Source organism: Bos grunniens, chromosome 29 (genome assembly GCF_055505025.1).
Source record: "Bos grunniens cultivar Pamir isolate PY7600 chromosome 29, Bosgru_T2T1.0, whole genome shotgun sequence".
Classification (NCBI taxonomy): Eukaryota; Metazoa; Chordata; class Mammalia; order Artiodactyla; family Bovidae; genus Bos; species Bos grunniens.
This window is the reverse complement of record NC_141193.1, coordinates 549,386-569,621: the sequence shown is the minus strand read 5'-3', so window position 1 is coordinate 569,621 and position 20,236 is coordinate 549,386. Positions and strand designations below refer to the sequence as shown.

Genomic DNA, 20,236 nt, shown 5'->3' with positions numbered 1-20,236 from the left:
CCGCCCCGCAGGCCCCACGCCCTCTTTGGGGCCCCTCCCGTGGCTTGGGGCTCACCCTCCGAGTCTAGTTTCTAGTTTCGATCTTGACCCCGTGACTCACGCCCCCTCCCTGTTGGAGGTTTGGCAGACCTGCTCCCCCCCCCTCCCATCCGGCCTCCCGGACCTCGGGGCTGGGAGAGCCACGGCCCTGCAGTGGGCGCACAGCCGCAGCTCTCAGGAGTGTCCTCTGGGCCCTCTTGCCCGGGTGTGGAGGGGTGAGCAGCCTCAAGGGAACGTCCCCAGCCCGGCCTGGCCACTGCCTGCCTCTGCCCAGCAATTCTTCCAAACGTGCAATCCCAGGGGGGCTCCAGAACCCACAGCGACCCCAGCGCATTTCCAAGACACAGACACGGGGCTGCTGGGAGACTGAAGTGGTTTAATGGCGTGGATCCCGAGCCTTGGTCACCTCTCCTCCTCGGGGTGTGACCGCAGAGTCCAGGGCTCTGAGACTCACCTCCCACTGCACAGCAGGCCAGGCGGAGCAGGCCTAAGACCGGGTCAGAGGAAGCTCTGAGCGCCTGAGCTACGCGGAGGGCTGGGGACAGGCGTGGGGGGGGGGGGGGGGGAGGGGGGCGGCCCGCTGGGGACAGGTGTGGGGCGTTGAGGGGTTCCCAGGGCCAGTCCTCTGGTGAATGGGGTTCAGTCCGTCCTCAATCCTCCAGGCGGTGAAGGAGTGCCCCAGGCACACCCCACTCCTGGGGGGAGCCCCCCAGGCCACCCCAGGACAGCAGAGCACTGGGTGGGTGCTGACGCAGTCTAGGCCCTCAAGGGGCACCAGCCTGGCCAGCTCAGAGCCAAGGGCAGCGGGGTGGCTGAGGTCTGCTGCCCTCGGCCCGCAGCCGGCCTTTGGGGGGGTGGGGTGCGGGGGCGAGGCCTGAGGAAAGGTCCCTGACGGCTCTGAGGGTTCCTGCGGCCTCGGGAGCAGAGGGTACAGGCGGCGCTCCGGGATCAGGGGGCAGGCGGAGGAGGGGCTGGCACCGCCTCGCGGCAAGTTTGGCTGCGGTGAGTGTGGGGGCGGCCCGGGGGGCGTGCGCGGGGGCAGCGCCGAGCCGAGGTCAGGCCCCAGGGGCCCCAGCCAGCGTGACTGTCCATCCGAGTCCTGGGTCCGAAACACGTCCGCGAACAAAAATAACACTCCAGCCGCGGGGCGCGTCCCCAGCCGCAGGCCTAACTGTCCTCCTCTGCGCGCCTCTGGGTCTTGGAATGGAACTTGCTCATGAGCTCCTCCAGCTCCGACCCACCCTGCTGCTTCTGGGGGAGAGGGGACGTCGGTCAGGGTCCCGCCAGCCGCCGTCCCGGCACCGCGGGGCGGACGGGCTCACCTCCAGGAAGGCCTTCTGCACGGTGAGCTGGCTGTACACGCGGGCGCCCTCCTCCCCGCACACCTTCCGCAGCTCGTCCTTGTTGAGAGAGAAGAGCTGTGGGCCGGTCAGGACGCCCAGGTGCTCCACGACCCTGCGGGGCGAGCGCCAGCGTGAGCGCGGCCCCGACCCCGCGCGCCGCGCGCCGCAGGCCTGGGCCTCCCTCCCCGCGCGGACCTCGCCCCACCGCTCACCCCACCCCCGCTCACCGCGCGCTGAAGGCCTTGGCCTCCAGCCAGGCGCGGACCTCGCGGGGCCCAGACGCGTGGGTGAGCGGCGGGGGCGCCGGCTGGCTGCGCTCCGCCCGGAAGGGCCGCGCCGGCTGCGCCCGGATGTTGCTGATCTTCTTCACCAGCTCGTCGTTGACCTCATCCATGTGCTGCATCAGCTCTGCGGGTGTCAGGGGCTCAGACCCGCGCAGCCGGGACGAGGGCTCCCCTCCCCCGCCGCCTCCCGACGGGGTGCGGGCCGCTGGGGTCCAGGGGCCCCATCCCTCACCGTCTTTGTTTCCGGCGAAGCTGGGGGGCAGCTTGTGGGTTGGGCTGGCAGGACCCCAGTATTTCACTCCCTGCAGGGGGAGGGGGGGCAGAGCACGGGGTGGGGACGCCGTTAGGTCAGCTCGGCATCCCTCCCCAGCCCTCTCCCCCCACTCCCCGTTCCTCCCCCCACTCCCAGGACCTGCTCGGAACCCCCACCTTCCCAGCCTTGGCCCAGACCCAGGAGCTTTCATCAGTCCCCGCAGGGAGGGGTCCGAGCTGGGTCTTTCGCGACCTCGCCCCGCCCCTGCCGACCTGTAGTGGGACGGGGCAGACCTCCCCTCACCTGCTCCTGGGGGACGTCCTCCAGCCGGGTCTCTGCCAGGATGTTGCCCGGCACGTAGCCTGCCTGGCCGCTGCGATTCCGAAGCTTCCACCACTGGTGACCGTCCTCCAGCACCTGCAGCCCCGCATCCCGCCATCGCCCTGGTCCACAGCTCCCCGCCCCCGCCCAAGCAACGGGGACCAGTGTGGGCTTCGGGGACCACCAGGGGGAGCCCCTCTTTACCAACGGGCCAGAGAGGGTTCTGCAGTCCCCTCTGAGCCAGCCCACGCCCAGTCCCATGATGATGACCACATCCTGGCCCCTGGCCTCCCAGCCTGTTCCCAGTCCCCCTGGGGTGTCCTGAGCCTCTAGCCTGACTGTGGATATAGATCACTCCCGCCCGCGAGCCGCTCCACTTTTTAGTGGGTGGCCTGGATTCAGGACTGGCACGAAATATGGGAAGTGCCTTGAGGGGGCTTCCAGGTAGATGTGAATGACAAGGCTCTGCTGGGTTGGGGGGTTCCTCACCCAGCACAGGGAGAGTCCTCCTTTTTCCTGAGTCCTGCCCAGCTCAGGGGCCCTTGACACCCCTCTGAGATCCCCAAGGGGGATCAGCCAGGCTGTGCTGGGGGTGCCAGGCTGAGGACCCAGAGTGGAGCCCCAGGGCCAGGCAGACGCCTTTTCTGCGACACCCCCCCGTAGCCCCCACTCACCTCCAGGACCTCGTCCCTGAGTACTGACAGCTCGTTGGCGTTGCGGGCCGTGAAGTCATAGAGGACCTTGACGTACTTGGCCATGGCTGGCACAGACTCGTAGCCTCTGTGTGGGACAGGAGGGACTGAGGCCCTGCACTGGGCTGGGGTCTCTCCTCGGCCTGGGGCCGGGCCGGGCACAGCTTCCCAGGTGCGTGGCTGCCTCCTGTCTGCGGCGCAGAGGCTGCGGCTGTCAGCTGGGCTGGAAACTGTGACAGCCCCGTTGCGTCTGGGGCCCCCTGCGTGGGGGGGGGGGGCAGCAGAGGCGGGTGGCACGCAGGGGCCTGTGGGCACAGCAAGGCCCGCCCCAGCCCAGGCCCCCTCAGGAGTCTCCAGGTCCAGCCCCCAGGGGACACAGTGTCAGCTGACCATCGGGGGCCGGGCAGAAGCTTTCAGAGCCACAGCCCCTCTGCCGCTGCAGACAGCGCACGGACATGCACCACACGGGGTGTCCCAGCCCCGGGAAGGAGCAGGCCTGCGCCTGTCACCAGTGCTGGGCCATCCCTCCTGGACAGCCTGCTGCTAGGGCACAAGGGCACCGCTCACACGGTGTGGGCTCAGGACCCGGGCACGCGGGGGGTGGGGCTGCGGTGGCTCCTGGGGCCCTGGCTGGGGGTGTGTCAGGATGGGCTCGGGTGGAGCAGCCAGAGGCTGGAGATCAAAGGATGAAAATGTTTCTTAAAGGTGACCCTAGGCCAGGGACCAGGGGCATCAGGCTGCTGATGTGGGGTGGAAGGAGGGGCACACTTGTCTAAACATGGATTCCAGCTCCTCCCTTCCTGAGACTGAATCCTGGGGTCTGGGAGGTAAGGTGCTCCCCACACAAGTCCAGACCAGGACTGAGAACAGAGGAGGAGAGGAGGGGAGGAAGGACGGGGACTCCCCAAGGCCCTGGGGCTGGGAGATGTGGTCCATGGAAACGCGTATGGAGCGGGGAGGAAGGCTGTCCCCATGGGGACCCTAAGCCTCCTCCTCGGGCTCTGAGGCGGGGTCTAAATCAGCCCCGACTGGGTGACTGGGATCGGTGAGACCACTTAAGTCCAGCGGTTTAGTACGCTTCTACAAGTTTCTAAAGCATAAACGTGGAGACACGGGAAAAGGTGACATATCAGGTAGTGGATTTACACGTGCTTTCCACGTTTTCTCAACTGCACACAACAGAGGTGAAAGGAAACGCTGCTCCAGCGCGGAAAAGGCTGGCGGTCGGAACACGCCTCTGGCCGCCATCTGGCGGCAGTGAAGCCACCGCAGTCGTCCAGTCTGTGAACTGCAGCACGCCGGGCTTCCCTGCCCTTCACTATCCCCCAGGCTGCTCAGACTCATGTCCACTGAACCGGCGATGCAGCCCACAGCAGAGCCTCGGTGACTGGAGGGGTGAGCGGCGCCCCCCCCTCACCGTGAGGGGAGCTTACCTGTGAGTGTGCTGGGAGCTGACCTGGGGGAGGACGTCTCCTGGGGGCGTGGGCTCTGGTATCAGGCCGTGCTTCGGGGAGTTTCTAAAGGACGGTCGGCTCACCGGAGCTGGCTGTGGGGAAGCAGGCGCCTAGGTTTGGTGTGCAGCAGGGGCTGAGCCAGGAGGGCGGGCAGTGAGTGGAGGGCGGAGGTGGGGTCGGAAGGGGCTGCAGGAGCTCTGACCTCGTCGCCGGGAGCTGCCAGCCCCTCCACCTCCCAGGGGGCCTCCTGCAGCACGTCCAGGGGTGGCTCCCAGCCACTGTGGAACCTGGGCACGTATGGGGGCGCCTGCGGCTCCCGTGGCCACTCAGAGCTGGGGCGGAAGGGCCTGGGGTGAGCTGCGCCCGCTGACCGAGCCAACCCCGCTCAGGACCCCATCCTGGTGTGCCCCGTGCAGCTGCCCTACCGGGGGCGTGTCCAGGTCTCCCCCAGGGATTCCCACAGTGCCATCTCCTTGGGGACCAGGTGGCCACGCAGGAAGCCCACAGCGTCGCGGGACAGCAGGGGCCTGGACACAGAGCGAGCGATGTTCGGGCCACCGCAAGTGCTGACGATCTGGGGGGCACAGCATGGGTCAGAGGGGGCTGCTGGCCGATTCCCCCCTCCCCAACCCCTCCCCCACTCCCCTACCCTCATCTCCCAACCCCTCTATCCCCCGCAGCGCTACAGGCTGGCCCACTGTGTCTGCAGCTCTGAGCGTGGATGCCAGCCCCAGCCAACTGCCCAACGTGGGCACCTGCTTCTCCCAGTCACCGGCAAACCCCTAGGTCCCCGCATCCCCCAGCCCCAGGCACCAGGTCCAGAGGTCCGAAGAGGAAGTGCACCAGCTCAGCCGCGCTGGGATTCTCGATGTGCTTCTGCAGCTTGGCCTGGGGGAGGGGAGCGGGCACACGGGTGGGGGAGGGGAGCAGACGCGCGGGTGGGGGGGAGGGGAGCGGACACACGGGTGGGGCGGAGGGGCGCGGGCACACGGGTGGTGAGGGGAGCGGGCACACGGATGTGGGGGGAGGTGGCACCGCGGGCAAGCGGGGCCCCATCCCCCACGTCAGCTCGGCGGGACGGGGCGGTCCTTGCCCTCACCAGCAGGTTGAAGGCCAGTTTAGTCTTCTGGAAACAGTCCACAAACTCAGCCTCCGAGGGGGGCCGCGCCCGTAGCGTGAGGACGCCCTCTGGACGGGGGCCGGACGTTAGCCTGGCTGGCCCGCTGTCGCCGTGCCCGGTGGGTCTGGCCTCAGCCTGAGGCTGCCCACCAGCTCGGCCGCACCTTCCCCGCTCAGGGGTCACTCTGCCCCCCGCCCCGCCCCCGCGCCCGCCCCGGCCCCGCACCTGCCGGCCCCTTCTTTCCCTTCTTCTTTCCCTTCTTGCGCTGGTTCAGCTGCTTGAAGGCCTCCGCCGCCTTCTGCAGCCGCGCCACGAACCACTCAATGTCGTCCAGGGCGCAGTTGAGGATTTGCTGGGGTCAGATTAGGGCAGGGGTCAACCTCAGGCGGCCCGACCCGCCGCAGACACCCCCACCTGCTGCCTCTTGGCCCCCGGGCCGGGGGAGGGTGTGGTTGGGGGGCTGGTCGAGGGGCCCGGAGTGCCTGGGGCGCCCCGCGCGAGACCCACCGTCTCCTTCTCAATCCTCTGCGCCAGCGCGGCCCGCGGCTCCTCCTCCAGCGACTCGCGGCGGCGGAGGCCTGCAGGGGGCAGAGCTGCGGCTGACCGGCCCGCCGCCCGCCTCTGCTGCCGCCCCCAGCCCCGCCCCGCGGGGCCCACCTAGCTCTCCCAGCGGCGTCAGCAGGCCCACTCGGTTCTTGGTGGAAGGGGAGTCCCCGCCGAAGCGCTGGAAGGGGATGGGGGCCGGGCCCGGGGCCGCGGGCAGGATCGACCGCCGCTGCCGGATCTTCTCCATGTGGCCCCTGAGGCGGACGAGGGGCGGCTCAGCCCGGTGCAGCCCCGCCCAGGCCCGCCGCCCCAGTCCCCCGAGCCCCTACTTGAGCGTCTGCGGCCGCATCTTCTTCCCCAGGCGGCAGTCAGCCAGCGCGCTCTCGATGTCCTCCTGCACGAGCTCCGCCTGCGGGGTGGGGGCGGGGGGCGTCAGGCCGGCTCTGAGGCGGGACCCGTGCCCCCTCCCCGCGAGCCCACGGCCGCCCGCCTACCTCCACCTCGTCGCAGTGGAAGAAGTGGACGTCGGGCTTGCTCTGGTCCGCGTCCTGGCACACGAGCAGCAGCACTGACGGGTAGCGCAGCTGGTTGAGCACCGTCTGGCTGTGCCGCACGCTGGGCAGAGGGAAGTTCTCCAGCTCCTCCTGGGGGACAGGGGGCTGGGACCGGCTCACGGGGGTGGGCCCAGGGAGGGCGCGCCACGGACACTGCCCAGAAGGGACCGGCGCAAAGACGCGGCCGGCACCGGCCAGGCCCACACCGCTCGCCCGCCTCGGTCCAGCCCCGGAGGGCTCTGGCGAGGGGGGCGTGCCCTGTGGGCGTGGCTCCCCTGACTCCAGCCCGGCTGGGTCCTCCTGCCCTCTGCCCTCCGCCTTCAGGTCCCACAGACAGGCCCAGCGCGCCTGGGTCGCTGCCGCCACCCGCCTGGCAGGACCAGCCCGCGCCCTCCTCCCGCCGAGGTACCTGCGACTCCATATCCAGCAGTCGCAGCGACTGGTCGTTGACCTGCAGCAGCATCTCCTGTGTCCAGATCTTCTCCTTGGAGCTCAGCTGCACCAGCTTCCGGATGGCGTCTTCCACAGACGTGATGGCCTCACTCTTGTCCATGATGAACGTAGCCAGGTGCTGGGCGGGTGGGCAGGGTGTCACCCTGGGTGCAGCCCTCCTGGTGTCAAGGGCCAAGGGGCTGTGCCTTGGGGTCTGAGGGGGCCACGCCAACCCTGGGGGTCTGAGGGGGAACAGCCCTGACCTTGGGGTCTGAAGAGACAAAGCCCCACCTTGGGGCTGTCTGTGGAGGCCACAGACAGGCTCCGGTGAGCCCCTTAGCAGCCCTGCATACATCCCCCCCAGCCTCGTCCGCCCGTGGCTCGGGGATGCAGGCCCCCTGGTCCCCTGCAGCCGGGCGGGGCCTCCACCCCTGCTGACTCTGCCCACCTGGCTGCTCCCAACTCACTCTTCCTTCCAGACGCTCCTGGGGCGCTTTCCTCCTTGACTGCCCAGCCACAGCCTCCCTGTCACCACCTCCCTGACCTGCCCTTTTGTTTATCGTCCTCAGATTTATGTGGGGTACCACGCGCTTCTCTGCCGCCTGCCTGCTGTCTCCCGTGACAGGGCCGGGCCCACGGCGGGCCCCGGTGAGCGTGTAGGGAGGGAGTGAGCAGCCCACAGGGGCCCCCGGCTGGCCAGCCCTGCCCACCCCCTCCTCTCTCTGGAAGCCTGGCTCAGGTGCCTTGTCCTCCCAGGAGCCCCCGAGTGTCTGTGCCAACCTTTGCTGAATTCAGGAAATGGTGCTAAGACAGCTGGGTGAATACTGACATAAACTCTTAGGCAGGCAAGGCTTAGCCACAGAACTGGATGCGTGAAGGGTGACTTCACATAACCTCAGAAAGGCTTCTCCCCTGGGGGACTTTGCTAAGCCAGGAAGAAAACCCAGATACTCAGAAGATCAGGACTTCCCTGTGGCTAAGGCTGCGCTGCCGCTGCAGGGGCCACAGGTTCGATCCCTGCTTGGGGAGCTAGGATTCCACGTGCCACGCAGCATGGCCACAAGGGAAAAAAAAAAGGAAATAAAAAGACAAAACCCATAAATTTGACCTAAAAAAACGTTATGCTTGTGAAAAAAATACCACATACAAAGTTCTAAAAAAGTGAGAAAACACAAAATAATAGCTGTAATAGATTTGATGCAGACTAATTTTTTTAAAATAGAAAAAGATTGATCTGTATTACAATGATAGTTCTTACTTTGTTAAGAGCTCTGTTTTGTTTAATAATTAAGGACACCAACAGTAAATGAATAAATAATGAAAGCATACGTAAATAAGTATAAAAGATTAACGGCCCGATTGAAAAATTGACACAAGGCATGGACAGGGAGTCTACAGGGAAATAGACATGGAGGAACCCTTTGGTTAGAAAATTATATGCCGGGGACCCCCCTGGCAGGCCACTGGTTAGGACTCTGAGCTCTGACTGCCGAGGACCCAGTCCCTGGTCTGGGAACTTAGATCCCACAAGCTACATGGTGCAGCCAAAAAACAAAAGAAGAAAATTTTACGCAGACTCGTTCAATACCAGAATTGCAGATTGAAGCCTCATGAGACTATTCCTTTAAGAATGAGTTTCCCCCATTCGGTTGCTCTTGTGGGCGACGCTGGCCAGTTAAGATGTGGAGAAAGGGGGCCTCGCCTGGCAGCTCCGGGAGGAGTTGGTGACACCGGGCCGGGCCAGGGGCTTCCCTCTCATGTCTCCACCCAGGCAGCCTGCACACGTGCAGCTGCGAGGCCACTCCCCGCACAACTCAGAGGCTGGGCTACAGGGCCACGGGCAGCTTAGAGAGGGAGCAGAAACACGCAGAGACTGTCAGGCAGCCAGTCTGTCTGCTAAGCATACCAAGCATACCGCCCGTGCGTTCCGATCCCCTGAAGACACAGCCTGTGTCCTCTGACACAGTAGGGTTAAATCAGCAATCAATACCAGACTCACCTGTGAAACCTGCTAACCAGAAATTGAGCAACATCTTTCTAAATTACTCTGGGTCCACATCTGTGGAAACTGAACAACACACTTCCAGACAGCAAGTGAGTGAAAGGGAATCAATCACCAGGAAAATAAAATACCCGGTGACCAAGGAGAACAGACAGGAAATGTACCCAAACTTACGGGATGTAGCAAAGGCAGCGCTAGAGGGAACTCATGCCCATAAATGTTTACATTGTTAAATGCTTAAAAAGAAGAAAAATCTAAACAACCCATGGGCCAAAGAAGTCACAAGGAAAAGTAGAAAATATTCCAAGTTGCATCAAGGTGGACAGGGTTAGAGATTATCACAGTCAGTGAAGTAAGGCAGACAACTGTCTTATGATGTCACTCATACAGGACTTCCCTGTAGCTCAAGTGGTAAAGAACCTGCCTGCGAAGGAGACCAGGGTTCAGTCTCTGGGTCGGGAAGATCCTCTGGAGGAGGGAATGGCAGCACACTCCAGTGTTCTTGCCTGGAGAATTCCACGGACTGAGGGACCTGGTGGGTACAGTGCGTGGGGTCTCGAAGAGTCGGACACGACTGAGTGACTAACACACATCACTCATATGTGGAATCTAATTTTAAAATACGATACAAATGAACTTACTCACAAAACAGAAACAGACCCACAGATTTCAGAAACAAGCTATGGTTACCAAAGGCAATAGCAATGGTCTGAGCATTCTTCTTAAGAAACTAGAAAATGACAACCAAATGAAACCCTGTGGGACTTCCCTGGTGGCCCAGTGGCTAAGACTCTGCAGGGGCGGGTGTTCAATCCCTGGTCAGGGAACCAGATTCAGTGAAGACGGAAGACCCCACATGCTGTCGCTAAGGCCTCTCACAGCCGCGAAAATAAAAAAAGGAAACCAGAGCAAGTGAGAAAAAGGGAATCACAGCCGCAGAAATAAATGTTAAAAAAGGAGACCAGAGCAAGTGGGAAGAAGGAAATTAAGAGCAGAAATCAACAAACTAGTAAAACAAACAGAAAAATCAACAAAGCCCAAGGCTGGTTCTGAAAGGATTGATGTAATTGATAAACACTTAGCAAGACTGATCAAGACAAAAATAGAGAAAACACAAATGATCAATAACCAGAAGGAAGGAGGGGACATAACTAGAGATCGTACAGGCACAAAAGTGAATTCATAATAAAAGAAACCTTGCCAGAAAGAAAACTGTATATTCAGGGCCTCACAGGTGAATCCTAACAAATACTTAAAGGAAGAAGTCACAACCTTCCATTAACTGTTTCTGAGGATGAGAGGAGCAGCAACATCGCTCCACTCATTTTATAAGGCCAACATAATTCTGATACCAAAACCTACTAAGGGCTTTGCAGGAAGAGAAAACTATAGACCAATGTTCTAATAAATATTAGTGCAAAAAATCCTTAGCAAAATATTAGCAAATTAGTCTTGCCAACACATAAAAAAGATAATAAACCATTAATAAATGAAATGTATCCTAGAAATGCAAGGCTGGTTCAACATTTTAAAAAAACAGAGTGATTCAAGACTTCCTGGTGGTCTGGTAACCAGTTAAGAGCCTGCTTGCCAAAGCAGGGGACACAGGTTGCATCCCTGTTCCAGGAAGATCCCACATACCAAGGGGCAGCTAAGCCCATGTGCCCCCACTACTGAACCCAAGTGCCTCAGCCCGTGCTCTGCAACGAGAGAAGGCATCACAATGAGAGGAAGCCCATGTGCAGCACAGCAGACCCAACGCAGCCAAAAAACCCAAAAACCCAGCACGATTCATACATTAACAGGATGGCAAGGACATCTCAATTGAGGAAGCACTTGATAAAATTTGACAACTTTCATGATAAAAACTCTCAGCAAACAAAACAATGGAAAGGAACTTTCCCATTCTTGTAAAGGCTATCCACAGAAACAGGCAGCTTATAAAACAGGGAATTCTGAGTATTTTCTTCTAGACTGGACACAGGCAAGGATGCCCAGTATCATTATTGTGGAGCACTATCCTGAGGGTTCTAGCAAGAGCAATAAAGTAAGAAAGACGAAATGGTTAAAATTAAGAAATTAAGTACTGTATTTTCAGACAAAACGACTCATAAAAAATCCAATGAATCTACGAGCAGTTCCTGAAACAAATAGATGAATTCAGCGAAGTCTTAGGATACTCAATCACTTTACAAAATTCAATTGTACAAGACAAATGCTACAAGACAACTGGAAAATTAAATTAAAAAATGATATAATTTATAACAGTATATAAAAATCAAACACCTAAGGAGTGTTTTAACCAAGAGCTGTGAGACCTCTGTAGTAAAAAATCACAAAAAAGGCCTGAGAGAAATTAGAGAAGACCTTTAAGTGAAGAGGCACCATGTTTATGGGTGGGAAAGACACAATGTTAAGTCTCCCTAAACTGATCCTCGGACTTGACTCAGTGCAAATCAAAATTCCAGCAGGCTTCTGCGGGGAGGGGTGAAAATGGACAGTTTGATTCTAAAATGTAAATGCAAGCCCAAAGAACTTAGAATAGTGAAGAAAACCTTAAAGAAAAAGAACAAAATTGCCTGGTTTCAAGATGGTTAATAAGCTAGGAAGAGGTAAAATTGTATGAAGCACAGAGAATCCAGGAACAGACCCATCCAGACCCAAATAGTCGATCTTTGACAAAGGCACCAAAGTGATTATGAGGGAGAAAAAATAGCTTCCTTGTAACTGCACTTCCCTACAGGGAATGTTAGCCTTGAGTCTCAAACCAAAAAATGAATTTAAAATGGATTATAGCTCTAAAAGGTGGAAGTGGTGACAGAATCCCTCTTCATGGGCTCTAAAATCACTGCAGATGGTGACTGCAGTCATGAAACTAGAAGATGATTACTCCTTGGCAAGAAAGCTATGACAAACCTAGACAGTGTGTTAAAAAGCAAAGACATCATTTTGCCGATGTCTGTATGGTCAAGGCTGTGGTCTTTCTAGTAGTCATGTACAGATGTGAGAGCAGGACCATAAAGAAGGCTGAGCACCCAAGAATTGATGCTTTCAAACTGTGGTGTTGGAGAAGACTCTTGAGAGTCCCTTGGACAGCACGGAGATCAAACCAGTCAATCTTAAAGGAAATCAACCCTGAATACTCATTGGAAGGACTGACACAGAAGCTGAAGCTCCAATACTCTGGCCACCTGATGTGAAGAACTGACTCAATGGAAAAGACCCTGCTGCTGGGAAGGACTGTGGGCAGGAGGAGAAGGGGACAGCAGAGGATGAGATGGTTGGATGGCATCACCAATGCAATGGATATGAACTTGGGTAAACTCCGGGAGATGGAGAGGGACAGGGAAGCCTGGCGTGCTGTGGTCCCTGGGTCTCGAAGAGTCAGACGGGACTTGGAGACTGAGCAACAGCAACACAGACCTAAATGTAACAGCCTCGACTACAAAGTGGGGCTTTCCACGTGGAGCTAGTGGGAGAGTCTGCCTGCCAATGCAGGAGACGCAAGAGGCCTGGGTTGGATCCCTGAATCGGGAAGATCTCAGCCTGTGGGGTCACAAAGAGTTGGACATAACTGAAGCGACTTTAGCACACACACACACTACAAAGTATCTAGAAGAAAATGCAAGACGTTTTCAGAGCCTTGGGCCAAGCAATGACCGAAGCAAGTAAGACTTCTCAAGCTCCCCAAAGCAACCCGACCATGAAAGAAAAAAATGGATGTGACTGGAAGTCATCAAAATTAAACATTTCTACCCGCTTCAACACAGTTAATGCATGTGCGTTGACAAGCCAGACTGGAAGGAGGTATTTCTTATCCACACACCTTTAGCTGAATGCGAAGGACCCCCCACTGTTCAATAAGGAGCCCATACATCTGATGTGGACACAGGCAGCTCCCCACGAAGGTCCAGGGGCCAGGCGGGGCTTTGGACCTGGAGAACTCTTCCGTACACACAGCATCTTTGAAATAAGTTTACCAAGCAGAAGAGCAAAGATGCTCGTAAACGCTAACGAATTCAGTTTTAGAGGATTCTCAAAAACGCGGAACTGCAGGAACGGAGGGTGGGGGCGGCTGCAGCCACAAAGGACAGAGCTGTCCAGTGTCCTGGGCGCGCTGGTGCAGAACCTCACGCTCCAACCCCCGAGGCCAGCTTCACAGGCTGCTGCTGCTGCTAAGTCACTTCAATCGTGTCCGACTCTACGCAACCCAACAGATGGCAGCCCACCAACTCCCCCCATCCCTGGGATTCTCCAGGCAAGAACACTGGAGTGGGTTGCCATTGCCTTCTCCACACAGTGTGTTAGTGTGGAATAAAGAAACAAATCCACAAGCCTTGGGCGCCCCCTCCCATTGCCAGGGTCGGTCTGATCGTGTCACCACCTCTCTCAGCTTCAGTTTCCTCATCTGGGTGGTGGTTTAGTCACTAAGTCGTGTCCGACTCTTTGCAACCCCATGGACTATAGCCCACTAGGCTCCTCTGTCCGTGGGATTTTCCAGGCAAGAATACTGGAGCGGGTTGACATTTCCTTCTCTAGGGAATCTTCCTGACCCAGGGATGGAACCCATAGACCCGCATCTCCTACAGGCAGATTCTTTCACTTCTGAACCACCAGGGAATGCAGGCGGGGCCACAAATCACCCACTTCCTCAGCCCTGCTGGCTGCTGAGTGGGCAGAAGAGGTGTCCTGAGCTGGGGTCCTTCACAGGCTGCTGCTGCTGCTGCTAAGTGTCCGACTCTGTGCGACCCCATAGACAGCAGCCCACCAGGCTCCCCTGTCGCTGGGATTCTCCAGGCAAGAACACTGGAGTGGGTTGCCATTTCCTTCTCCAATGCATAAAAATAAAAAGTGAAAGTGAAGTTGTTCAGTCGTGTCCGACCCTCAGCGACCCCATGGACTGCAGCCTACCAGGCTCCTCCGTCCATGGGATTTTCCAGGCAAGAGTACTGGAGTGGGGTTCCATTGCCTTCTCCGCCTTCACAGGCTAGTTTGGACTAAAATCTAGGAGAAGGGCTGGGAGGCCCCAGTGACCAGGTGGCTCCTCACCAGGAGGGCAAAGTCCCTCTGCGGAGGGCTGCCTTGGGTGCTGAGCCAGCAGCAGGCAGGAGCTGGCTGAACAGAGGCCTCCTGGGCAGGCTGGCACAAGGGGCTGATCACAGCACAGCCCCGGGCAAGAGCCCCAGGACCCCCTTGGCTCAGTGGACCCGCTCTCTAGACAAGAAGGCTGAGGCTCAGAAAGCAGTGACTCCCATGGCTTCTGGGGCATGGAGGGTTCTCTGGGGAGGAAAGTATTTACCTTCCTGCTCCAGGGTCTCCCCCACCTTCCTGTTCCAGGTCCCCCCACCTTCCTGTTCCAGGTCCCCCCACCTTCCTGCTCCAGGACCCCCCACCTTTCTGCTCCAGGACCCCCCTACCTTCCTGCTCCAGGGTCCCCCCACCTTCCTGCTCTGGGGTTCCCCCACCTTCCTCCTCCAGGACCCCCCACCTTTCTGCTCCAGGATCTCCCACCTTCCTGCTCCAGGATCCCACCCTCACCTTCCTGCTCCAGGGTCCCCCACTTTCCTGCTCCAGGACCCCACCCTCACCTTCCTGCTTCAGGATCCCCCACCTTCCTGCTCTAGGACCCCACCCTCACCTTCCTGCTCCAGGACCCCCACACCTTCCTGCTCCAGGACCCCCACACCTTCCTGCTCCAGGACTCCCCCACCTTCCTGCTCCAAGGTCCCCCCACCTTCCTGCTCTGGGGTTCCCCCACGTTCCTGCTCCAGGACCCCCCACCTTCCTGCTCCAGGATCTCCCACCTTCCTGCTCCAGGACCCCACCCTCACGTTCCTGCTCCAGGACTCCCCCACATTCCTGCTCCAGGTCCCCCTACCTTCCTGCTATGGGGTCCCCCACCTTTCTGCTCCAGGACCCCACTCTCACCTTCCTGCTCCAGGGTCCCCCCACCTTCCTGCTCCGGGTCCCCCCCACCTTCCTGCTATGGGGTCCCCCACCTTCCTGCTCCAGGTACCCCCCTTCCTCCCTCCTCATCCTTTCCCAGCCCTCTTGTCCTACAGGTTTGGACAGTGACCAGGAACCAGGAACTTGCCAGCTGCCAGGAACAGGAAGGTCATTTAAAAAACATGTTTCCTGGGTTCTAAGTGTGAATTAAAACTGACCCGGGAGCAAAGGCCTCCTGAGCTGTCAGCTGGTCTAGAGCTGTCAGATGGTGTGGTCGCCCATCTTTCCCAGCTCCATGGGAGTGGCTGTCAAGGCCCCCAGGAGGAGCTCAGAAGCGAGTCTGACGGCTCCACCCTCCCGCTCCAGCCTCCGCTGTGGGGCCAGGAGGACAGTTTCCTCCCGACTGGGCCCTCCGTCTGAGGGCTGCAGGGGCACCCAGAGCCCATCCTCTCCCTGACGCAGCCCCAGGGCTCCTGCACCTCTCACACTGGGAGCTCCCCGGACGGGAGGGGGGCTCCCCACTTGCTGGGAGCTCAGAATGTGGCCTGCTGCCGGACCACGCCTCCCGGGGCCTCCGTTTCCCTACTGGCATGGGGACTCGGGCGTACAGAGCAGAGGAGCGCCCTGTGGGGTGGGGGGCTCACCTGGACGTGGTACTGGGAGGTCTCGTGCATGATGACGTTGGAGTTGGAGTACTTCTTTCTCTGCTCTACACAGGAGACACTGTCATTCGGCCCAACAGGCAGGACCCGGGCAGGGCCGAGGGGAGGCCAGAGCGCAGGCTGCCTGTGGGCCCCTCATGACCACCAGGACGGACGTGGGCACACAGAATAGGGGGTGGCCTCTCCTGGCAGAACCTGGGGCTCCCTCTGTCCACAGGAGGGATCCCCAGCTCAGCGAGGTGAAGGCACGGCTGTGCCCAGGTCTGCCCTGGAGCGGGTGTAGGAGGCTCAGCCTCTCCCCGAGGAGGCCCCAGGCCCACCTGCCTGGGGAGGGGTCTCGTCCAGGCCTTGCCCTGATTCCAAGAGCTGCCAGAGACCATCTCCCTGCCCTTCCCAGGGCTCCTTGCTTCCCAGGGCCTGCATGACTGGGGGAAGGTCAGAGCTGGGGAGGGGGCTGGCCAGGCCCCGCCCTCCGGGAGCAGACACTTGGCACTCAGCCCAGCAGGAGCCCCAGCACACCCCCTCCGGAGGATCGGGTGGCAGAGAGGAGCGCAGAGAATCAATATTGATGCTCCCTGAATTATTCCTAAGGCCTCTCCCCTTACCGGCCCACTGCGGGAGGGCTGTTCCGTGGCCAGAGTTTGGGGGCGGGGCCTGAGCACCTATTGGTTGGTTTGGGCCCAGGGGCCTCCTCTGGGGGCCCAGGCTGATCTGCCTTCCCCGGTGGGGGCCTGGCACAGCCCTGGGGGGGGCCGTAGGGGAGACCCTCCCCACCCCGCCGAGCTGTCCCCAGCCTCCTGTTCTTACACCTCACTCACCAAACAGGTCCTTCGCACTCATCTTGGGCACACCGTCAGGCCGGCCCAGGCTGCCACTGCAGGGGAGGGGTTGGTGAGGGTGGGGCCATGCCACACCCTCCCTTGGGATGGCTAGGCGGGTGGAGGTGTTGAGGGGTGGGCGGGTGGGGCGGGGGCTCACTTGGCGGCACCCGGGCAACAGCTCACGGACCCTGATTGGCTCATGGTGTCCTCGACGGTGGCTGGCGGGAAGAGGGCAGACCTCAGTGTGGCCGGAGTCCAGGGCTTGGTGCCCGGCCCACACCTGAGTGGACAGGGGAATCAAGCGACCCCTCGGCCGGACCTGGCCGGGGCCCTGCCGCTCCCATGCGGGGCCTGGGTCTCCTCCTCCCCACCCCCCAGGCCAGGGCCTGGCCAGATTCCGCAGGGTGCCTGGGCAGGTGGTCCTCAGGGAGCAGAGCCCAGCCTTCTGGACACAGCAGGCCCAGTCCTGCTCCACGTCCCGGCTGGTGCTCAGGGGCCCCCAGGGCGTGCCAGCAGGGGAGCCCCAGCCCCAGAGGCTGTCTGGGGTAGAGTTTTGAGGAAGATGTCCCAGGGCTCTGCAGGGGCCTCAGGGGAAGCAGGCACCTTCCAAGCAGAGGGAATAGCAAGTTTAAAGGCCCTGAGGCAGGTCAGAGGCTGGCAAGGCAGCAGAGCTGAGGCGAGAGCCTGGCGAAGCAGGCAGGGGCCTAGGGGCACAAAGCCACCCCTGGGTGCCAAGCACAGCCTGGCATCCCTGGGCCAGAATGACATGCCCTGTGGGATTGTGTGCTCCGTGGGGACACCGGGGCCCACACTTGCACCCAGCAGGTGTCACCGGTGACACCATCCATCTGTGGCTTTAGTGTTAGGGGCCTGCAGGGTCGGGTCACAAGCCAGGGGTGCTGGCATCCAGGGCAGGGACTGCCTAAGACTTTCTGGCTTGACCAGGTTCTACCTACAGAGAAGCTCCCAAGAGGGTTGAGGGACTGGGGGCTTCAGGTCACCCCCCCGCCCCACATCCCCAGGGTCTGGACTTGGCAAGATTCCTCTGCCCATCTGTCTGTGGAGAATGTTCGGAATGCTTCTGACCTCAGTAGGTGAACCGGAGTGTTTGCTTAGTGGGACTCCTGGCGGGCTGAGCTGAGGGTGCTGGGCACGTGTCTCCAATACACACACACACACACCCCTGGGTGAAACCCAGGCCTGTGGGCGGACACCTGGGTTGTTCTCTGACTCCCTGGGGTGGGGTGGGGGGCTCAGGGCTGGCCAGGAAGGTGATTCTAGGCGCTGGCATCTGGGCTGGGGAGCAGCTGGGGGAGGGGCTGCCTACAGGGCGGGAGTGGGGAGCACGGGCTTCGGCCGGCTGGGGTGGGGCCGGCACTGGCCCTGAGGGCCGCAGGCTGCACTTCGGTTGCACTGTGGCCATTTTCCGGGTGCACAGGGATGACCGCATATTGTGCCGGTCAGGCCTGGAGGGGAGGAGGCCCCAGCAGGGCAGGGAGGGCGGAGGGACCAGCTCCAAGTTCAAATTCCAGCTCCCAGAAGAGTGACCTTGGGGAGGAGTCAGCTTGAGGCCAGGGAGCCAGGTGGGGCCCTGGGACGGGGGAGCCCCTCCGGCTGGGCTGTGCCCAGGTCTGGACGCTGTGGGCACTGCTGGGCGGGGCAGGAGCCACTGCTGCCATGGGCAAGGCTGGAGCAGAGTAGGGGTCCCGGGGTCAGCTGCCCTAGCGGAGGCCAGGGCGGAGGAGTCGCCCGCCAGGCCCTGCCTCCCAGCAGAGCTGGGGCTGACTATGTGGGGGCAGGGACACAGGTGGTCAGTGGGCACTTCAGAAGCCCGGGAGCCCTGCCCACCGACCTCCCCTGCCATGGCAGACACCTGAGACACAGGGGCTGCCCAGGCCAGGCCAGCACAACCCAGACTGGAGGCACATGGGCCGCACCGCGGGGCCCCCAGCTCCCCCTGCCCTCCACCTCCCACACCCCAGACTTGACCGAGTGCCTGACCCTGGACTGGGGCTCACTCCCCGCCTCCCACACCCAGGAAGCCAGCCCCAAAGGAGCCCCCAGCCTGCCCGGCATCGGGTCGGGGGGCGGGGTCCGAGGCCTTTGAGGGGCAGGAGAACCCCCTCAACACCTTCTTCACTGGAGGAGGGGCTTCCTCCTACTGAGCCCAAGGTTGGGAGGGGCTGTCTGACTCAGAAGCCACTGGCTTACAAACATCCCCAGCTCACGGCGCCGCCCCAGAACCAGACGGGGCAGGCCAGGCCGCAGGCCCCGCTCCTGGCCGCCAGCCCAGGGAAAGCCCGCGGACCCGGCGAGGCCCCTCTCGCCGATGCCCCGCGCGGCCCAGCCCGGCCTGTAGACCCAGGCGGAGCCCCGCGTCGTGCCGCCACCTGGGGAAACCGAGGCCCGGGGACCCGCCGTCCGTCGCTCCAGCGCCGAGCCGGTGCGGGCTCCGAGCGGGGTCGGGGCGCTCACCTGCTCTTCTCGCAGCCCCGCTCCTGGCCGTCCGTCCGCTGGTCCCTTCGTCCGCGCGTCCGCCTGCCCGTCTGTCGGTGCCTGGCTCGGAAGGAGGGAGGGGCGCGCGGAGGGGCCGGGGCGGGGCGCGGGGAGGAACCTGAGCGGCAGGTTAGTCACCTCGCGCGGGCTGGCCCTAGGCAGGGGCGGGGGCACGCGAATGCCCCGCCCCACGAGCCCCCGGGACAGTGCCCCCACCACACACGCCCTACCTGCGCAAACCCCGCCCGGAGAGCCGGGCCGCCGGTGGGCGCGCGGGCGGGGCCGCGAGCCCGTCCCTCGCAGAGGGGTGCGCAGGAGGGCGCACCTTGACGTTTCGACGTCCTGCCGGCAGGCCGAGCTGCCTGCGGATCCCCGGGGAGGGCAGACGTGCCCCTGCTAGGTGCCCCCAGCCTCAGGGCCCCAGGACTCGGGACCGAGGCCCATTCTCTTCGCGGGGTGCCCCTCTGGTCTGGAGGGGGCGCCAGTCTCCAAGATAGGGCCATTGGCCAGAGACCCTGCAGTCCTGTGCCCTGAGCCGGTCAGGTGGGGGGGGTGGAGAGGCGTCCTCCTAAAGTCTTTCTGCACGCTGCCCAGCCCAGGTGGGCACTCCGTGAGGGGTGGGGTTGTTCCTTGGCGGGGGTTGGGATGCCTATGGCCCAGGCTGTCCTTGAGTGGCCGGGCAGTCGGCGTGAAGGCGCTACAGGCAGCGACCCCCGGCCTCAGGCCAGGCCGCAAGCTCTGCCGGTAGTTGTCTTTCCTCCTCCTGAGCTGACCCCCCCAGGATGCTGCTGCCCACCAAGCTGGGTGAAGAGGAAGTGAAGAGGAGGGCAGGCGCCCCCAGGGCTCTCCTACTGTTCCTGGGTGGGGGAAGCAGGAAAGCGTGTGTGGGGCGCCGGAGTCCCAGGGTCGAGGAGAGCCGGGCAGCTTGCCAGGAAGCCCCGGGGGAGGAGGCACCTGTCCTGGAATGTCGGTGGCACTGCCCCTTCCCACACTGTGGGGACCTCCCTGCCCATGGCCTGGGGTTCCAGGCTAGCTTGCACAGGGGTGCAGGGAGTGGCTTCGTCCTCCGGCCCAGCCCTGCCCCTGAGCCCTGGCGAGCCCTGGCTTCCTGATTCTCCCCATCTGCTGACAACCCCAAGGGGAAGGCAAGCCTGCCCTCGCCCGCTCTTCCTGGAGGCTGAGCCTGAACAGGCAAAACGGGAGAAGGGAGCTGCCGAGGTGGGCACCCTCTGCTCTTCAGAGCAGAACTGACCCCCTCAAGGATGCTGCTG

General features: G+C 61.5%; 1 protein-coding gene across 5 annotated transcripts; it reads right to left on the bottom strand.

The window, feature by feature from the left end:
- Positions 1–395: 395 nt before the first annotated feature.
- Positions 396–19,032, bottom strand: EPS8L2 (EPS8 signaling adaptor L2). Of its 5 annotated transcripts, none has more exons than XM_086384219.1 (21): positions 18,945–19,032; positions 16,627–16,749; positions 16,467–16,522; positions 15,631–15,695; positions 7,016–7,177; positions 6,547–6,696; positions 6,382–6,461; positions 6,164–6,306; positions 6,014–6,084; positions 5,732–5,858; positions 5,486–5,574; positions 5,200–5,274; positions 4,812–4,960; positions 4,589–4,718; positions 4,366–4,478; positions 2,915–3,020; positions 2,223–2,336; positions 1,899–1,968; positions 1,610–1,790; positions 1,362–1,494; positions 396–1,290 (listed from the first exon to the last, which is right to left on the bottom strand). In XM_086384219.1, exons 2-21 carry the CDS (start codon positions 16,668–16,670, stop codon positions 1,207–1,209), a joined length of 2,142 nt encoding a protein of 713 aa, XP_086240345.1. In that variant the 5' UTR covers positions 16,671–16,749; positions 18,945–19,032; the 3' UTR covers positions 396–1,206. The 5 variants fall into 5 exon arrangements, with proteins under 5 accessions (XP_086240345.1, XP_086240346.1, XP_086240347.1 ...); XM_086384220.1 differs by having other exon boundaries at positions 16,657–16,749; XM_086384221.1 differs by having other exon boundaries at positions 7,016–7,217; positions 16,627–16,687.
- Between the last annotated feature and the right edge of the window lie 1,204 nt (positions 19,033–20,236).

Coding starts and splice junctions, on each gene's coding strand:
- EPS8L2 (XM_086384219.1), bottom strand. CDS start 16,670: ATGAGCCAATCAGGGTCCGTGAGCTGTTGCCCGGGTGCCGCCAA. Junction 6,462..6,546: donor TCCACTGCGACGAGGTGGAG/GTAGGCGGGCGG, acceptor CCCACCCCGCAG/GCGGAGCTCGTGCAGGAGGA. Junction 1,791..1,898: donor CTTCGCCGGAAACAAAGACG/GTGAGGGATGGG, acceptor TGACACCCGCAG/AGCTGATGCAGCACATGGAT.